This window comes from Lactuca virosa, chromosome 5, assembly GCF_052849685.1.
Source record: "Lactuca virosa cultivar CGN04683 chromosome 5, Lactuca_virosa_CGN04683_v6, whole genome shotgun sequence".
NCBI classification, from domain to species: Eukaryota; Viridiplantae; Streptophyta; class Magnoliopsida; order Asterales; family Asteraceae; genus Lactuca; species Lactuca virosa.
Genome location: NC_136430.1, coordinates 330441007 through 330460118, shown reverse-complemented (window position 1 = coordinate 330460118; position 19112 = coordinate 330441007). Strand labels below are relative to the sequence as shown.

General features: G+C 33.9%; 1 protein-coding gene and 4 pseudogenes across 1 annotated transcript; 1 reads left to right on the top strand and 4 right to left on the bottom strand.

The window, feature by feature from the left end:
- Window positions 1-5622: 5622 nt before the first annotated feature.
- On the bottom strand, window positions 5623-6325 carry LOC145113228 (AP2/ERF and B3 domain-containing transcription factor RAV1 pseudogene; annotated as a pseudogene).
- A 1385-nt stretch (window positions 6326-7710) lies between these two features.
- LOC145113226 (AP2/ERF and B3 domain-containing transcription factor RAV1 pseudogene) lies at window positions 7711-8413 on the bottom strand (annotated as a pseudogene).
- A 1337-nt stretch (window positions 8414-9750) lies between these two features.
- LOC145113225 (AP2/ERF and B3 domain-containing transcription factor RAV1 pseudogene) lies at window positions 9751-10453 on the bottom strand (annotated as a pseudogene).
- A 1383-nt stretch (window positions 10454-11836) lies between these two features.
- On the bottom strand, window positions 11837-12539 carry LOC145113224 (AP2/ERF and B3 domain-containing transcription factor RAV1 pseudogene; annotated as a pseudogene).
- A 3030-nt stretch (window positions 12540-15569) lies between these two features.
- LOC145116231 (PI-PLC X domain-containing protein At5g67130-like) lies at window positions 15570-18591 on the top strand. Its single transcript, XM_079052593.1, has 9 exons — window positions 15570-15757; window positions 15844-15924; window positions 16037-16159; window positions 16248-16385; window positions 17175-17273; window positions 17409-17712; window positions 17783-18006; window positions 18104-18190; window positions 18322-18591. The coding sequence occupies exons 1-9, from the start codon at window positions 15752-15754 to the stop codon at window positions 18547-18549; spliced, it is 1290 nt and encodes a 429-aa protein (XP_078908719.1). The 5' UTR covers window positions 15570-15751; the 3' UTR covers window positions 18550-18591.
- The last annotated feature ends 521 nt before the right edge of the window (window positions 18592-19112 follow it).

Here is a 19112-nt window from a genome sequence, read left to right as displayed (position 1 = left end):
TATTTGCTTTCCCGGGTATTAGCAGAACTTTTTCCAAACTGAAACACAAAAAATAGAGTGAATGCTTACCTCCTCTATTCATAAAATAAGCAGCAATGAAAGTAGAAGGTAAAATTGAAGCAGATATCGAAGAAGCACGACACAGGAAAACAAACCCAATTCCATATGAGCACAAAACCCCTGCCACCGCCTCCTTTGCGACCCATTCTGAAAGGAAGAAAGAATCAAAGTCCATTATGGCGCAAAAGCAATCGTGCAACGGAGGAGTTAAACCAGAGAATGAAAAATAAAAAAAACGGATATACAAATATCATGTGTAAAGGCACCCAACAGTCACCCAAATCGATTCACTTTGAAATCCCAGATGAAATACGCCTCTAAAATGCAAACATAATAAAAACGTAAACCCAGTTGTCCAAATTCAATGTAATAACCGAAAAACAGAATCTGATATCATAACAATCTTAAAATTCCTGAGAATCGACTTACCATAGCTCAATTTGATGTGTGTGTGTCTTTTTTTTTTCTGAAATTCGAACTACAATCGATCTCAATCGAACCTCCACTGTAGAAATTGAGAAGTTTGTCAGTCCATGTATATGTTTGGAACTAAAATCCATCAACCTCTTGATCTATTACCTGAATAGAACACGTGATGACCGGCGATGGCTAGGAAGACGGTGATTCAGATCTCGCGTGCTTCTTCCCCATCGGATTGTCGGCACTGTTTCACACTGAACCATAGTCGAATAGAAAAACCCTTCGTCTCGATCTATTCCCTCTGTGTAGGGTGGAAACCTATGTGTAGGGTGGAAACCTAAGCAGACAAACCTAAAAAACAAAAAACAAAGGCCGCAGAAGAGAAGAACAGATAATCGCAACAAAGGGACGAACCGATTTTTTTTTCTTCAATGAAAGTGAGAACGACAAAGGGATTTTTCTTCAATGAAAGCGAGAATCACAAAGGGAAATTAGAAGAGAACGTCTAGAAAATGTTTAAGCCGGTGGAAAAGATAAAGCGTACCCAATTTTGAAGGCGGTGTGAATAAAAAAATATAAGCTTTTAAAACACAAAGCGTATGTGGCGAAAGTAGGAAAGGAAGGAAAAAAAGGGGCACAAATGAGAAATGCAAAAGTTTCCTGTTCACCACCATTTTAGCAATTAATAGTATATATATAATGTTAGATAAGTATTGGTGAACTTATAAATTGTTGTATTAGTAAAAAACTTTTAAATTAACTTTATATAGAGGTTGAAATAATGGTAGTCTGGAATCCGAAATGTATGGTGGTTTGAAATTCAAAATGGTTCTCCATAATTATACATTTTGGACATGGAGATTATTTTTCCAAAACTCCAAAAACTTGTTCATTTCGATTAAATATTTCATTCATATGGTCATTTTTGTCAATATCCCTTTATTAAAAACAAAGAAGTGGTCATTTTTATCAATACCCCTAACATTCTAGCACAGGTAAGTTACATAAATGGTCAATGGGGTTTGGGATAATCTGTATGTTTGGACCCTAATTTATTATTATTATTATTATTTTAACTTGGACCATCCATGTAATTTGTTTTTGTTTTGACGTTTGTTCCGAACCGACCTAAAATTAATATATAGCCCTTATTACATATTTTTATTTTTTGTATATTTTTTTGTCTTTCTTTTATTGGGAATCATGAATCTTATCCACCCCAGGGGCGGAGCACGAACACTAAAGTTAGGGGGCGGAAACCAAAACTTCAAAACAAATTATATATGCAAATTTAATTCGGTTCGAAATTGTGACATATAAAAGAGACATCTACAAACCGAATAAAATGAAATATTCTGATATCATTGAAACTCGTCGATTTTTTTGCTTATTTGAAGTTTTGCACAGTTAACTAACAATAAAATTCCTAAAACTTTTGTAGCATTCTTTTGTTTAACACAAAATATTATCAATCAAATAACAAAATTAACTAACATAAGATAAATATTCCTAATAATTTTCCTAAGATTTTAGTAAAATTCTTCAAACTATCGTAACATTCTTTTGTTTAACACAATGAATCATAAATTGGAAAAACAATAAATAATAGTAAATCAAACAACAATTTATAAAATAAATTGGCACACTGGCACGTGCAAACATTTTAGTACTTTTAACATATTAGTTTTCATATGTTATTCAGGTTTTAATTTAGGGATCAAAAAGAGAAAGAAAAATAAAGAAAAAGAAAAATGGCTTACCTTAGTCAGACGGTTTGAGAGATGAGATAGAGCACAAGAGCTCAATAATATTCTGGCGAAGATGAAGCACCGGCCACAAAGGTCACCGGTCAGAGTAGTATTTCCGCAAACGTTTGAGAGGAGACACAGAGAGCGTACAAATGTCAATGATGGCGAGAAGAAGAACGGAGTGGTGAGCACCGACCACAAAGACCGCCGTTTCAGTTGTGTAATTGTGTTTCCGGCATTAGTTCTTTTTCCGGAGAGCAAATCTTTTTCCGACAGTAGTTAGGTTAGGGTTTTAATTATTTTCTAAATCATAGAGTTATAAAGTTGTACGTCAAGATAGATTTTTGGTTTCTGTTAAGTTTAAACTTCCGAATAATTAGCATCCTAAGTTTACTAGGATTGGTTTTGATTTTTTGAAAAAATTTCGTGTTTTTTGTTGATTACTTGGTTAGTTTCTTAATTTATAAGTCACATACGATTGATTCTATGGGTTTTTTCTGTTTTCCTAAGTTAATCAGTTATATTTTAATTAATGTTCTTGCTATATTCATGTATTAATAGGCGGGGGCCAAAACCTTAGTGAAAAATGAAAACAATCTTCTATATACATATAATACTGGTATTGGTGAAAAAAATCAGGGGGCCATGGCCCCATAGCCCTTAAGAGGATCCGCCTGTACTTACCCCCACACTCCATGTTAAAAGATCCAATGTCACCCACCCTAGTCACCTTTAGCAATCACCATAAGAAAAATGAAGAAATTAAATCCAGAAAAATCCCAAGAAACTTTATAAAATCAACTATTAATGGAAGCTCAAATGACAAGGAAATGTAATAAAAGATAACTTTACTATCTTTCCTTTAGTGTTTTGAAGCTAGAACTTTTATGTCTTAAAAAAAAGAGTTTCATTATGTTCTTCATGATCCAATTGTTCAAATGAAGAAGATAGGAGACTTCGGGGCCTTTTAGATTTAATCTTTTCTATATTGGCAAGAATGGTCCTTCAACTTCTTTTCTTTCAATTTTAACCTAATATGGCATTCAATTTAACATTCCAAGTCAAAATCTAATTAAAAGGGTTAAGTGAAGATCAGATACATTAACTCAAAATCTTGAAATGTGGCCTCCTATTTTCCAAATCCTTTTGATTAGATTCTAAACTTTTAAATAAGCATTCTCAGTTAAAATTCTTTAAGTTCGATAAGAAACCCTTAGACTTAATCTATGGGGTAATATTGAAAAAAAGTTATGAGGTAAAAGCGAATAAACCCAAAAAAGAGCTTAAAGCATTTCGATTAGAAAAAATCTTTTTGATTAATATGTATGATATTTTGATGTAGACATTAATATGTATGATATTTTGATGTAGACATATGATTTACACCGAGTCTTGTTGTTTTTTTCTTAATAAATCCTAGATCTCTTTAATAAATAATTTTTTTTTTTGCCACATGTCACACTTTCATTCAATTTGTTAAATGTTATTTTGTGGTTATTTTGAATTATTATTTTTCCACATGTCATTTTATGGGTTTTAATATTTGATTAAATTTCACATAATATTTTATTGTAATAAATACAATAAATGTAGTAATAAATGGATATCAATTTCATTAATGAATTTACCTTCTAATTTTAAAATTTCTAAATTAAAGTTCATTAGTTTTTATTATTATTTATTTAACTTATTTTTTTTAATTTAAAAAATAAAAAAACATTTCTATTTTAATAATACATTATTTTTCTTATTTTCTTATAAATTTAAAGTTCTCAAATATTTAGACCTTCATAGCTTTAAGTATTACAAATATTATCATAATTAAATGTGAAACACATTTATTATGAAGATTATTAATGCAATTCATATTTAATTATGATAATATTTTTTAGGGGAAAATACAAATCTAGCCAAAATCCTTAATTACTCATCAAAAATTAGCCAAAAAAAACCACTTAGCCAAAAATAGCCCACAAAAGAGTAGTCAACTGTAGGTTGACTACTGTTTCGCCAAATCGTCTAATGTTTCGTTTTTGTATAATTTTTTTTTTCATTTTTAGGATACAAAACCGTAGGTTTTTTAAACCCTACGGTTTCCTCTCGAAAACCTACGGTTTCCCCAAAACAGTAGTTAAAACCCCCAAAACAGTAGATTTAAAAAAAAAAAACGTATTTTTTCACCCAAAACCGTAGGTTTTAAAAAACCTACGGTTTTGTATCCTAAAAATGATTTTTTTTATACAAAACACGAAACAGTAGACGATTTGACGAAACAGTAGACGAATATCGAAACCTACGGTTTCGTGGGCTATAATTGGACATTTACTAATTTTTGGCTATAAATTGCTAATGACTTCTTTAATTTGGCTAGATTAGTAATTGTCCCATAATTATTGCATTTTACATTTAGTTATCATAATATTTGTCATACTTAATGCTTCTTATATGTGCCATTATGGCACATATTAAAAAATCCCTAACAAATAATCATCATTCATGCTAAACAGACCCGCTAGTTGGTGAGCGGGTCTGACCCAAACTACTCCTAACATCATATATATCAGGCACGCTCCTCAACAATAGCGCCTCTCTCCCATGCTCATTCGACTTAAACGTTTCAACCCTATTGTCTTCTTGTTCAACACAACAACCTCTTACAACGTCAAGCTTGTCATCTCCGACTCTCCTCTGTCGTGCACACATTTCTAACAACTCTCTCTCTCTCTCTCTCTCTATATATATATATATATATATATATATATATATATATATATATATATATATATATATAGGGGATAGTTCAAAAAAAAAAACAGTGAATAGTGTGAGAACGTAAAAACACTATTTTTATGTTATTATTCTGCAATGAATTTTGTATCCACAACTTTGTGTGATTATTCAGCAATGAATAAATAAATAGTCACAGGTTAAAACTAAAATTAGAATTTAGTACAAAAATGCACATACATAAATTTATAATAGAATAATAACATTCTAATGAATATATGAATAATCAAATGTTAATATTCATATCAGAATTACTTCAACAATAAACATATACATTATTCATTACAGAATAACAACATAAATATAATGTTTTTACGTTCTCACACTATTACTGTTTTTTATTTGAACAATATATATATATATATATATATATATATATATATATATATATATATATATATAGGGTAAATGTCACTATAGCCCATTCAACTATCGTCATTTATACTAAAATATTTTTTTTGCTCAATATGTAATTAAACTTACAACTTACATGTCTATTAAGTCATTTTCGTTAGTTTTTTAACAGATCTTCCGTTAACTAGTTATTATAATATTACTAGAATGGTCCCTATGATTTCAATTTATTTCATGGTTGGTCCTTTACTAGCTAGCATCGTTCGTCACCTGCACCACTACCATTCTTGAACATGTTGTAAAGTTGCTTGTTCTTGAATATTGGAGCTACCTCACCTGTTTTTTGTCTTCCAGTCGATGTAAAGTTGCTTGTCTGAACCCGTGGATCTTTGAAAGCTCACAATGTCACCAAGTTTTAAGTTCTTTTCCTTCATGAATCGGCTCCAACCTTTGGTTAAAACGTAGCTCTGGCTACTATTCAAGTATGAGTAACGAAATCATGAAATCTCCATACTTTCATTCCAATGTCAACGAAATGTAAAAGAACTCCTTTGGAAGTGCTTCCGCTTTGCAACGGGAAATGCTTCTCTGCGTGCTGCTTTGGTATCACTAACCGGTTCAGTTTTCTGATGCCGTTGGGGGTGACTGTTTTCTCAAAAAGTTGTTCCCGGGCGTTGACCAAGTTGTCACCCGATCTAAACCCGTTTGTAAAAGAGGTTTTTTATAAGCTGCAACTTCTCTTAATTTGTTCTAGCTCATCATTGTATGTGTGTTTCCTCAACACATCGACGATCTCAGCTTTTGAATGAGAATTAACTAGCTTCCAACATCGCTTCATTGGTGTCAAGAACCATGCTGCCCCCACTGCCGATCAGTGAAGGCGTAGTCACCGATGCTGCAACTGTTGAAGTTGTTTCTATAGTTGTGCTTTGATCATCAGTGGAACTTCCTTCCATTGTAATTAGTGCTATTGAAAGAGAGAGAAGCAGGAAGAAGAATGAGGTTCTATATGTATAGGGAGAAATATGATGTATATGAAGTGGGTGCAAGAGAAAGATTGAGTATAATAGTTGACGGGGTTGCCCGAGGTGAAGGGTGGTGGTTGCCGGAATTGAACGGTGGTGACGTCGGTGATGAACTATGCTGGTATGGGACCAACCTCGAAAGAAATTGAAATCATTAGACGATTTGACGAAACAGTAGACGAATATCGAAACCTACGGTTTCGTGGGCTATAATTGGACATTTACTAATTTTTGGCTATAAATTGCTAATGACTTCTTTAATTTGGCTAGATTAGTAATTGTCCCATAATTATTGCATTTTACATTTAGTTATCATAATATTTGTCATACTTAATGCTTCTTATATGTGCCATTATGGCACATATTAAAAAATCCCTAACAAATAATCATCATTCATGCTAAACAGACCCGCTAGTTGGTGAGCGGGTCTGACCCAAACTACTCCTAACATCATATATATCAGGCACGCTCCTCAACAATAGCGCCTCTCTCCCATGCTCATTCGACTTAAACGTTTCAACCCTATTGTCTTCTTGTTCAACACAACAACCTCTTACAACGTCAAGCTTGTCATCTCCGACTCTCCTCTGTCGTGCACACATTTCTAACAACTCTCTCTCTCTCTCTCTCTCTCTCTATATATATATATATATATATATATATATATATATATATATATATATATATATATATATATATATATATATATATAGGGGATAGTTCAAAAAAAAAAAACAGTGAATAGTGTGAGAACGTAAAAACACTATTTTTATGTTATTATTCTGCAATGAATTTTGTATCCACAACTTTGTGTGATTATTCAGCAATGAATAAATAAATAGTCACAGGTTAAAACTAAAATTAGAATTTAGTACAAAAATGCACATACATAAATTTATAATAGAATAATAACATTCTAATGAATATATGAATAATCAAATGTTAATATTCATATCAGAATTACTTCAACAATAAACATATACATTATTCATTACAGAATAACAACATAAATATAATGTTTTTACGTTCTCACACTATTACTGTTTTTTATTTGAACAATATATATATATATATATATATATATATATATATATATATATATATATATATAGGGTAAATGTCACTATAGCCCATTCAACTATCGTCATTTATACTAAAATATTTTTTTTGCTCAATATGTAATTAAACTTACAACTTACATGTCTATTAAGTCATTTTCGTTAGTTTTTTAACAGATCTTCCGTTAACTAGTTATTATAATATTACTAGAATGGTCCCTATGATTTCAATTTATTTCATGGTTGGTCCTTTACTAGCTAGCATCGTTCGTCACCTGCACCACTACCATTCTTGAACATGTTGTAAAGTTGCTTGTTCTTGAATATTGGAGCTACCTCACCTGTTTTTTGTCTTCCAGTCGATGTAAAGTTGCTTGTCTGAACCCGTGGATCTTTGAAAGCTCACAATGTCACCAAGTTTTAAGTTCTTTTCCTTCATGAATCGGCTCCAACCTTTGGTTAAAACGTAGCTCTGGCTACTATTCAAGTATGAGTAACGAAATCATGAAATCTCCATACTTTCATTCCAATGTCAACGAAATGTAAAAGAACTCCTTTGGAAGTGCTTCCGCTTTGCAACGGGAAATACTTCTCTGCGTGCTGCTTTGGTATCACTAACCGGTTCAGTTTTCTGATGCCGTTGGGGGTGACTGTTTTCTCAAAAAGTTGTTCCCGGGCGTTGACCAAGTTGTCACCCGATCTAAACCCGTTTGTAAAAGAGGTTTTTTATAAGCTGCAACTTCTCTTAATTTGTTCTAGCTCATCATTGTATGTGTGTTTCCTCAACACATCGACGATCTCAGCTTTTGAATGAGAATTAACTAGCTTCCAACATCGCTTCATTGGTGTCAAGAACCATGCTGCCCCCACTGCCGATCAGTGAAGGCGTAGTCACCGATGCTGCAACTGTTGAAGTTGTTTCTATAGTTGTGCTTTGATCATCAGTGGAACTTCCTTCCATTGTAATTAGTGCTATTGAAAGAGAGAGAAGCAGGAAGAAGAATGAGGTTCTATATGTATAGGGAGAAATATGATGTATATGAAGTGGGTGCAAGAGAAAGATTGAGTATAATAGTTGACGGGGTTGCCCGAGGTGAAGGGTGGTGGTTGCCGGAATTGAACGGTGGTGACGTCGGTGATGAACTATGCTGGTATGGGACCAACCTCGAAAGAAATTGAAATCATTAGACGATTTGACGAAACAGTAGACGAATATCGAAACCTACGGTTTCGTGGGCTATAATTGGACATTTACTAATTTTTGGCTATAAATTGCTAATGACTTCTTTAATTTGGCTAGATTAGTAATTGTCCCATAATTATTGCATTTTACATTTAGTTATCATAATATTTGTCATACTTAATGCTTCTTATATGTGCCATTATGGCACATATTAAAAAATCCCTAACAAATAATCATCATTCATGCTAAACAGACCCGCTAGTTGGTGAGCGGGTCTGACCCAAACTACTCCTAACATCATATATATCAGGCACGCTCCTCAACAATAGCGCCTCTCTCCCATGCTCATTCGACTTAAACGTTTCAACCCTATTGTCTTCTTGTTCAACACAACAACCTCTTACAACGTCAAGCTTGTCATCTCCGACTCTCCTCTGTCGTGCACACATTTCTAACAACTCTCTCTCTCTCTCTATATATATATATATATATATATATATATATATATATATATATATAGGGGATAGTTCAAAAAAAAAAAACAGTGAATAGTGTGAGAACGTAAAAACACTATTTTTATGTTATTATTCTGCAATGAATTTTGTATCCACAACTTTGTGTGATTATTCAGCAATGAATAAATAAATAGTCACAGGTTAAAACTAAAATTAGAATTTAGTACAAAAATGCACATACATAAATTTATAATAGAATAATAACATTCTAATGAATATATGAATAATCAAATGTTAATATTCATATCAGAATTACTTCAACAATAAACATATACATTATTCATTACAGAATAACAACATAAATATAATGTTTTTACGTTCTCACACTATTACTGTTTTTTATTTGAACTATATATATATATATATATATATATATATATATATATATATATATAGGGTAAATGTCACTATAGCCCATTCAACTATCGTCATTTATACTAAAATATTTTTTTTGCTCAATATGTAATTAAACTTACAACTTACATGTCTATTAAGTCATTTTCGTTAGTTTTTTAACAGATCTTCCGTTAACTAGTTATTATAATATTACTAGAATGGTCCCTATGATTTCAATTTATTTCATGGTTGGTCCTTTACTAGCTAGCATCGTTCGTCACCTGCACCACTACCATTCTTGAACATGTTGTAAAGTTGCTTGTTCTTGAATATTGGAGCTACCTCACCTGTTTTTTGTCTTCCAGTCGATGTAAAGTTGCTTGTCTGAACCCGTGGATCTTTGAAAGCTCACAATGTCACCAAGTTTTAAGTTCTTTTCCTTCATGAATCGGCTCCAACCTTTGGTTAAAACGTAGCTCTGGCTACTATTCAAGTATGAGTAACGAAATCATGAAATCTCCATACTTTCATTCCAATGTCAACGAAATGTAAAAGAACTCCTTTGGAAGTGCTTCCGCTTTGCAACGGGAAATACTTCTCTGCGTGCTGCTTTGGTATCACTAACCGGTTCAGTTTTCTGATGCCGTTGGGGGTGACTGTTTTCTCAAAAAGTTGTTCCCGGGCGTTGACCAAGTTGTCACCCGATCTAAACCCGTTTGTAAAAGAGGTTTTTTATAAGCTGCAACTTCTCTTAATTTGTTCTAGCTCATCATTGTATGTGTGTTTCCTCAACACATCGACGATCTCAGCTTTTGAATGAGAATTAACTAGCTTCCAACATCGCTTCATTGGTGTCAAGAACCATGCTGCCCCCACTGCCGATCAGTGAAGGCGTAGTCACCGATGCTGCAACTGTTGAAGTTGTTTCTATAGTTGTGCTTTGATCATCAGTGGAACTTCCTTCCATTGTAATTAGTGCTATTGAAAGAGAGAGAAGCAGGAAGAAGAATGAGGTTCTATATGTATAGGGAGAAATATGATGTATATGAAGTGGGTGCAAGAGAAAGATTGAGTATAATAGTTGACGGGGTTGCCCGAGGTGAAGGGTGGTGGTTGCCGGAATTGAACGGTGGTGACGTCGGTGATGAACTATGCTGGTATGGGACCAACCTCGAAAGAAATTGAAATCATTAGACGATTTGACGAAACAGTAGACGAATATCGAAACCTACGGTTTCGTGGGCTATAATTGGACATTTACTAATTTTTGGCTATAAATTGCTAATGACTTCTTTAATTTGGCTAGATTAGTAATTGTCCCATAATTATTGCATTTTACATTTAGTTATCATAATATTTGTCATACTTAATGCTTCTTATATGTGCCATTATGGCACATATTAAAAAATCCCTAACAAATAATCATCATTCATGCTAAACAGACCCGCTAGTTGGTGAGCGGGTCTGACCCAAACTACTCCTAACATCATATATATCAGGCACGCTCCTCAACAATAGCGCCTCTCTCCCATGCTCATTCGACTTAAACGTTTCAACCCTATTGTCTTCTTGTTCAACACAACAACCTCTTACAACGTCAAGCTTGTCATCTCCGACTCTCCTCTGTCGTGCACACATTTCTAACAACTCTCTCTCTCTCTCTCTCTCTCTATATATATATATATATATATATATATATATATATATATATATATATATATATATATATATATATATAGGGGATAGTTCAAAAAAAAAAACAGTGAATAGTGTGAGAACGTAAAAACACTATTTTTATGTTATTATTCTGCAATGAATTTTGTATCCACAACTTTGTGTGATTATTCAGCAATGAATAAATAAATAGTCACAGGTTAAAACTAAAATTAGAATTTAGTACAAAAATGCACATACATAAATTTATAATAGAATAATAACATTCTAATGAATATATGAATAATCAAATGTTGATATTCATATCAGAATTACTTCAACAATAGACATATACATTATTCATTACAGAATAACAACATAAATATAATGTTTTTACGTTCTCACACTATTACTGTTTTTATTTGAACTATATATATATATATATATATATATATATATATATATATATATATATATATATATATATATATAGGGTAAATGTCACTATAGCCCATTCAACTATCGTCATTTATACTAAAATATTTTTTTTGCTCAATAGGTCATTAAACTTACAACTTACATGTCTATTAAGTCATTTTCGTTAGTTTTTTAACAGATCTTCCGTTAACTAGTTATTATAATATTACTAGAATGGTCCCTATGATTTCAATTTATTTCATGGTTGGTCCTTTACTAGCTAGCATCGTTCGTCACCTGCACCACTACCGTTCTTGAACATGTTGTAAAGTTGCTTGTTCTTGAATATTGGAGCTACCTCACCTGTTTTTTGTCTTCCAGTCGATGTAAAGTTGCTTGTCTGAACCCGTGGATCTTTGAAAGCTCACAATGTCACCAAGTTTTAAGTTCTTTTCCTTCATGAATCGGCTCCAACCTTTGGTTAAAACGTAGCTCTGGCTACTATTCAAGTATGAGTAACGAAATCACGAAATCTCCATACTTTCATTCCAATGTCGACGAAATGTAAAAGAACTCCTTTGGAAGTGCTTCCGCTTTGCAACGGGAAATGCTTCTCTGCGTGCTGCTTTGGTATCACTAACCGGTTTAGTTTTCTGACGCCGTTGGGGGTGACTGTTTTCTCAAAAAGTTGTTCCCGGGCGTTGACCAAGTTGTCACCCGATCTAAACCCGTTTGTAAAAGAGGTTTTTTATAAGCTGCAACTTCTCTTAATTTGTTCTAGCTCATCATTGTATGTGTGTTTCCTCAACACATCGACGATCTCAGCTTTTGAATGAGAATTAACTAGCTTCCAACATCGCTTCATTGGTGTCAAGAACCATGCTGCCCCCACTGCCGATCAGTGAAGGCGTAGTCACCGATGCTGCAACTGTTGAAGTTGTTTCTATAGTTGTGCTTTGATCATCAGTGGAACTTCCTTCCATTGTAATTAGTGCTATTGAAAGAGAGAGAAGCAGGAAGAAGAATGAGGTTCTATATGTATAGGTAGAAATATGATGTATATGAAGTGGGTGCAAGAGAAAGATTGAGTATAATAGTTGTCGGGGTTGCCCGAGGTGAAGGGTGGTGGTTGCCGGAATTGAACGGTGGTGACGTCGGTGATGAGCTATGCTGGTATGGGACGAACCTCGAAAGAAATTGAAATCATAGTAACCATTCTTGTAAATTATAATAACCGGTTAACGTAAGATCTGTTAAAAACTAACGAAAATGAATTAATAGACATGTAAATTGTAAGTTTAATGACCTACTGAGCAAAAAAAAAATACTTTAGTGACCAAATAGGATAAATGACGATAGTTGAATAGGCTATAGTGACATTTACCTATATATATATATATATATATATATATATATATATATATATATATATATATATATATATATATATAGGTAAATGTCACTATAGCCTATTCAACTATCGTCATTTATCTTATTTTATATATATATATTCTTGATCATATGCCAACACACGTTCTGTTTCCTTGTTTTAATATTTTTTTTGCATCTCAAAAGTACATACAATATGAAATAATTAATAATTCTGTTTTTGATTTTATCCAATTTATATAAAAATAAAACATTTTAACATGTGATACTTGTGTCCATCATCTTCTTCATTTTATTTTTAAACGGGTTATAAAGAACCTTTAACATGATTTTTGTAGGGAAAACAAAGTCTATTAAAAGCTTCTTGACAAAATTATCACACCACAGAAAAAAAAAAATCACAAGCATAAACATATTCGAAAATGTTAGTGATTAGAGTTTAGACTCAAGCCTTTTAGGTTTAGATTATGTTTCTTATTTATCCCTATTTATAGGTCTAAACCTTAATTAGTAAGAGAAAATTCATGAGTGAATTTAACAAGTATTTTTGCCTGATTTTTTTTGTCATAATAAGTAACCTCATAATTCACGAATATGTTTTCGGTTAAAATAGTTGTCTTCTATACATGATTCGTTGGGCGTGTTCGGCAAAATTAGCTGGTAGCGGGTAACTTGTAGCGGGTGGCGGGTAGCTTGTAGCGTTTTGTTAAACGCTACATGAAGTAGCATTTGGATTTGGAGCGTTTTGTTTAAACTAAACGCTAGAAGCTTGTAGTGTCAAACAAGACTTTCTGTCTAAAACGGAGCGTTTTGTCAAACGCTAGAAGCTAGAAGCTCTCAAACGCTCCCAAAAGCTTCGTGCCGAACACGGCCGTTGTCTTGTTATAAAAAAATTATCGTCACTTTGATGTATACTTTGATGTATACTTTGATGTATGTAACCTTCAAAATTACCATTTTAATGAATAAGTCTTCTAAGGGCCCGTTTGATATCTTGCTGACTGGGTCCGGTCAGCACTTTTTGACTGACTCGGTCCGGTCAGCCCAATCAGCATGTTTGATACCCACAAAAAATTATTCTGACCCGGTAAATAACAGCTGACTCGGTCCTATTAAAAAATGGAGCTGACCGAGTCTCTTATGCGTGTTTCTCATTTTTGCCCTTTGCCTTCTCCATCGCCTTCCCCAATCTCAATAACTTCTGTTCGTCGGCAACTTCCTCCATTGAACAACCCTTCTGCGATCTTCGTCCTCACTCCTCTCGTGTTTCTCGATCGTCTCCAGCCTCGCCGACCACCTCTTCCATCGTCGTCCTCTCCAGCACGACCCACCTGCTGTTGCCATCTCTCTTGTTCTTCCCATCGCGATGAATGCAAATGAGATTTCACCCCCATTTCTGTTAATCAAGCTGCAGGTATAATTCTCTTTCCCTTTTTTTTCTAAAAATTTATCAATACTTCTTTATGTATCTACTCTCTCCCTAACTCATTCCTAATCGATTGCAACTGCCCTAACCCCTTATGTTAATGAAAGATTTGGTTGTTGATCAATTTGGCGCCTACTGTTGAATATCATTGCCCCTTTATTGTAAGATATGGTTTCAGATTCATGATGAGATATTGGATTCTCTTGATATATTTTCCTTTTGCAGTTTGTTTTTTTTTCCAGATACATAAACCATGAGTGTGCATTATAGTTCATAGTTCACCTGGGATTTCTCCTAATTGATAATCAAGTCTGCATTCATCAGTGTTCATTTAGCTCATTACTTTTAACCTTATAGTAGGTGAATCAAGTATCTTGATTTAAGTTTTTTTTTGTTTATTTTTGTAGTTGGATAGGTTCATACCAAGAAAATAGATTTATTTTATTTTTATTATTATTATTATTATTATTATTATTTGTAGTTGGATAGCTTCTATTTAGACCTTGAGTATGCAAACATATTCAATGGGGTTTGATTTTGTGGGGGAATTTGCGATTAAAAGGGAACGATGTGGTGGAGAAGGTTAATGAGCAAAAGGACCCGATGGTTTTGCTATCTAGGTTATTGCAAAGAAATTTATAAAAAAGCTATATTTTTTCTTTTTCATAGGTGCACTACATAGCAATTTACTTTAGTTTGTTGATTAGTTTCTTTTTAAAACCTACACTAAATGACAATGTACTTTTTTTGTTCTTTTTTCATACCACTAAAAAATATAATAGAAGGGTAAAATGGTCATTTTGAACAGTCAGCACAACTAGTCAGACGCATAATCAGACAGTATGGTTTCAGTCAGATGTAGATTCAGTCAGACTTCAGACCCAGTCAGGCTCTGACTCAGTCATATCTTACTCAGTCAGAAACTATCAAACAGCCTCTAAGTTTACTACCGTTTTTTTTTTTGTTTTTTTAATATTTGATCACTACGCGTCAACATTTTTTATTTAATCATTAAACAGATATAAATAATGGATTATAGTACTTTTAATTAATTTGGATTAAATTTATTTAATTTTAATAAAAACCGATTACACAAATGACTTTTGAATTGTTTTTCGTAGTTGGATTGATTAAATATATTTTATAGAAGATAGATTCGCCTACATTCTCCTAAATTCAGTGAGAGAAATAATAATCATTTCCCAACAAACAGAAACGAGAAGGGGCACAAGAAGAGGTTGTTAGACGTGGCGCGGGACTGAAAAGCATCTCTCGCTCTCTCTCCCACAGCCTGAACCGGCATTCAAACAAACTTATTACACAGATACATTTCTCTCTCCCTCACTAGACTCTCCTCGACTTCCTCTCCTAAAGCCATTAATGGAGGTAACAGCTCTCTCTCTCTCTCTCTCTCTCTCTCTCTCTCTCTCTCTCTCAACAAAGAACTGAAACATGTACTTGATTGTTTTCAGAGTATCAAACTCGCGTCGAATGTGTTCTTCGCAACTCTTTTCACCGCAGCTTTTCTATTCACTTTGTCTTCAGGACTCAAGGTAATTTGCAAATTATTGATCGATGAATGTGTTCACTTCTGTTGTGTTTTAGCTCTGAGATCTGTTTATGGCAATTCAATCGGCTTAATTAGCTTTTATTTGAACCTAACAGGAAAAACAGACTTGCATCAACGACAAGAGCTGTGACAGTGGATCACAATGTGGAACTTGCACCGGAAACGTCAGTGTTCCTCCCCGATGTATTCGCGTCCAGCCTCATAGTCCTGTTCGTAAGGTATACTTTATTGTATTGTTTAAGTGTGAAAACGAGTGTATAGATTATGGATCATGGATGTGTGTGATGTGATCGAGACTTGTTTTAGGTGAGAGGATTGCCGTTCAATCGCTACTCGTGGTTAACGACTCACAATGCGTTCGCTAGAATGGGACACAAGTCAGATACAGGCTCTGTTCTTCTAGCTCCGGTTAACCAGCAGGATTCAATTACTGCTCAGCTGAACGTATGCCTCTCTCTCTCTCTCTCTCTCTCTCTCTCTCTCTCTCTCAGAATGTTAAACTCTCAATTCGGCGTTAAATTGGTATTGTTTAGTCAATTTCTCTTCGTAACGCATGATTGATTACCTATCTCAACGAACAAATGCATTCGATTTGATACTTAATGCTCTCTATGCTCCAGAAATAAGCAATAATTTTTGTAACGTCAAATACAGTAATAGTGAACTTGAAACCGGCAGAACTGAAACAAAAATTTCAGCAGCAACTGTAAATAAAACATTGTGGCCACGAAATTCCAATTGAATTTATGTTGATTCATATTTAGAATTTGCTTCCCCTTAAAATAACTTGATCTCTTTTTTCAGCCACGATTGCTTGCTTGACAGCTTTTTAGTATAGAAATCTGGGTTGCAAAAACATCCTACAAGGGAGAGAAATTAAGAACAGGAATGATCTTGTAGATACTTTAGATCAATATGCTGTTAGCAACCGAGTGTTGAAATTTTGCCTTGTAAAGCATGAATAACACTATGAAAGTAGCAATCTCTCATGCATACCTGCATATTTTTTCTAACACCACTTATCTGTAGACTTGATAAAGGTCAAAACCTACTATTTTCTTAAATGATGAATGCACAGAGACTTCAATGGAGAAATCATGTTTGATTGGGTTAAAAAACTATACCAGCAGGATTAATTGTTGTATATGCATTAACCATCTCATTACTTACATCCTATACTCTGTATTATTAAGTTTAAGACATTATAAGGATTTTTGCTTACTGTTTCTGCAGAATGGCGTGAGAGGTCTGATGCTCGATATGTATGAATTTGAGAACGATATCTGGTTATGTCACTCCTTTCATGGGAAGTGCTACAACTACACAGCATTTGTAAGTACTTACTCTGCTGTAAAATTAATTAATCTTTGATCTATGCCAGCTTAGTTTAGTTCAGTTAAGCCATTTATGAACACTAAACCATAGGGTGTTTGATATTATATTGAATTATAATCTTGATCTCATCAGCAACCTGCTATCAATGTCCTGAAAGAGGTTGAGGAATTCCTAGAAGCAAATCCTACAGAAATCATCACCATATTCATAGAAGACTACGTGACCTCTCAAAGTGGTCTAACCAAGATCTTCAAAGCTTCAGGCCTGGGCAAGTTCTGGTTTCCAGTAGCTCGAATGCCAAGCAACGGTAGTAATTGGCCCACCCTTGATTCCATGATCCAGCAGAATCAACGGTTGGTAGTATTCACTTCTAAATCCTCCAAAGAAGCCTCCGAAGGAATTGCATATATATGGAGATACGTGGTTGAAAATCAATGTAAGTTTTAATCTCTCAACTTTGATCTAATTCCGTTTGGATTTTTGTAAATGAACTCTAAAAATTACAGATGGTACGGACGGGATGAAAAACGGGTCTTGCCCGAGTCGTGCTGAGTCAGCCGCCATGAACAGTAAAACAAGATCTCTGGTTTTGTTGAATCACTTCCCAGACACCCCAGATTTTATCGAAGCTTGTAAGCAAAATTCAGCCCCATTAATAACCATGATGAATACTTGCCATGATGCTGCTGGTAAACGATGGCCTAATTTCATCGCTGTTGACTTTTACAAGGTATTTATTCATTTCATCCACCACATTGACTTTTACACGTGCTAATTATGAAATCTTGAGTTTTACACGTGCTATTATATGTAATGGAATTTTTCAGAGGAGTGATGGTGGAGGTGCACCTGCTGCTGTAGATTTCGCTAATGGGCACCTAGTTTGTGGATGTAACAACATTGACTCATGCAGGGTATGTAACATATATTAATCAGTAAAAAAATCATTAGCTAGCGTGATAATATAATTAATTATTAACGTACAGTATGATTTAACCAGTTTAGATTTGGATTATTAATTATTATTGTATAATATAATATAAAGGCAAAGATGACATTTGGAGACTGTGACCCACGAGAATCCAGTCCTGCTCCAGCCCCAACAACATCAGCATCATCAGCATCAAATTCTGCATCGGCATCTGCAGCAGCAAAAGGAGGAGGAGAAGGATATAAGAAGAGCTTTGCCAATTCTGATTGTGAACAGATTGAATTGGAATGGTTGGTGACGACTGCTTTGATAGGTATCATCTATTCTCTTCTTTGTATGTAAATGTAAGGTAGATTCCCAGTTTTAATTCAACATAATCAGAATGTGGTCATATATAGATATAATGCTCTCTGGCTATAGATAATTTTTGTTTTGTAGTCAACTTTTGAACTCGGTCTAAATACGCTACGAACTTTCACTTGAGTTGTGCATATATATATGCAACCTCTCTTTCTAAGCAAAGTATTTTACTTTTTGAGAGAATAGATTTCAACAATTAGTTTGACAAGTTATATGCAAGTTTTGTGATCAATTGACAACAGACGCGTAAAATAGTATTGACGTGAACTTCACTTGAATAAAAATCCTTTTAACTTAATTATAAGATCTACCATGATTTTCGACAATATTGACGTACACAAGCGCACTTTTGTCCAGAAATTGAGTACTCAAATTACATAACCATGCATTATGCATAGAAATGTCGACAAAGAACAAGTATTAAATTTATAAAGCTTAGTGAGTACAAATTAGTTTATATTTGCAAATATAAGAGTTAAATAAATGTATGTAGCTAGATGAAGCACTTCAGTGCATGCAATTGTCTCGAGTCATCAGTACCTCAC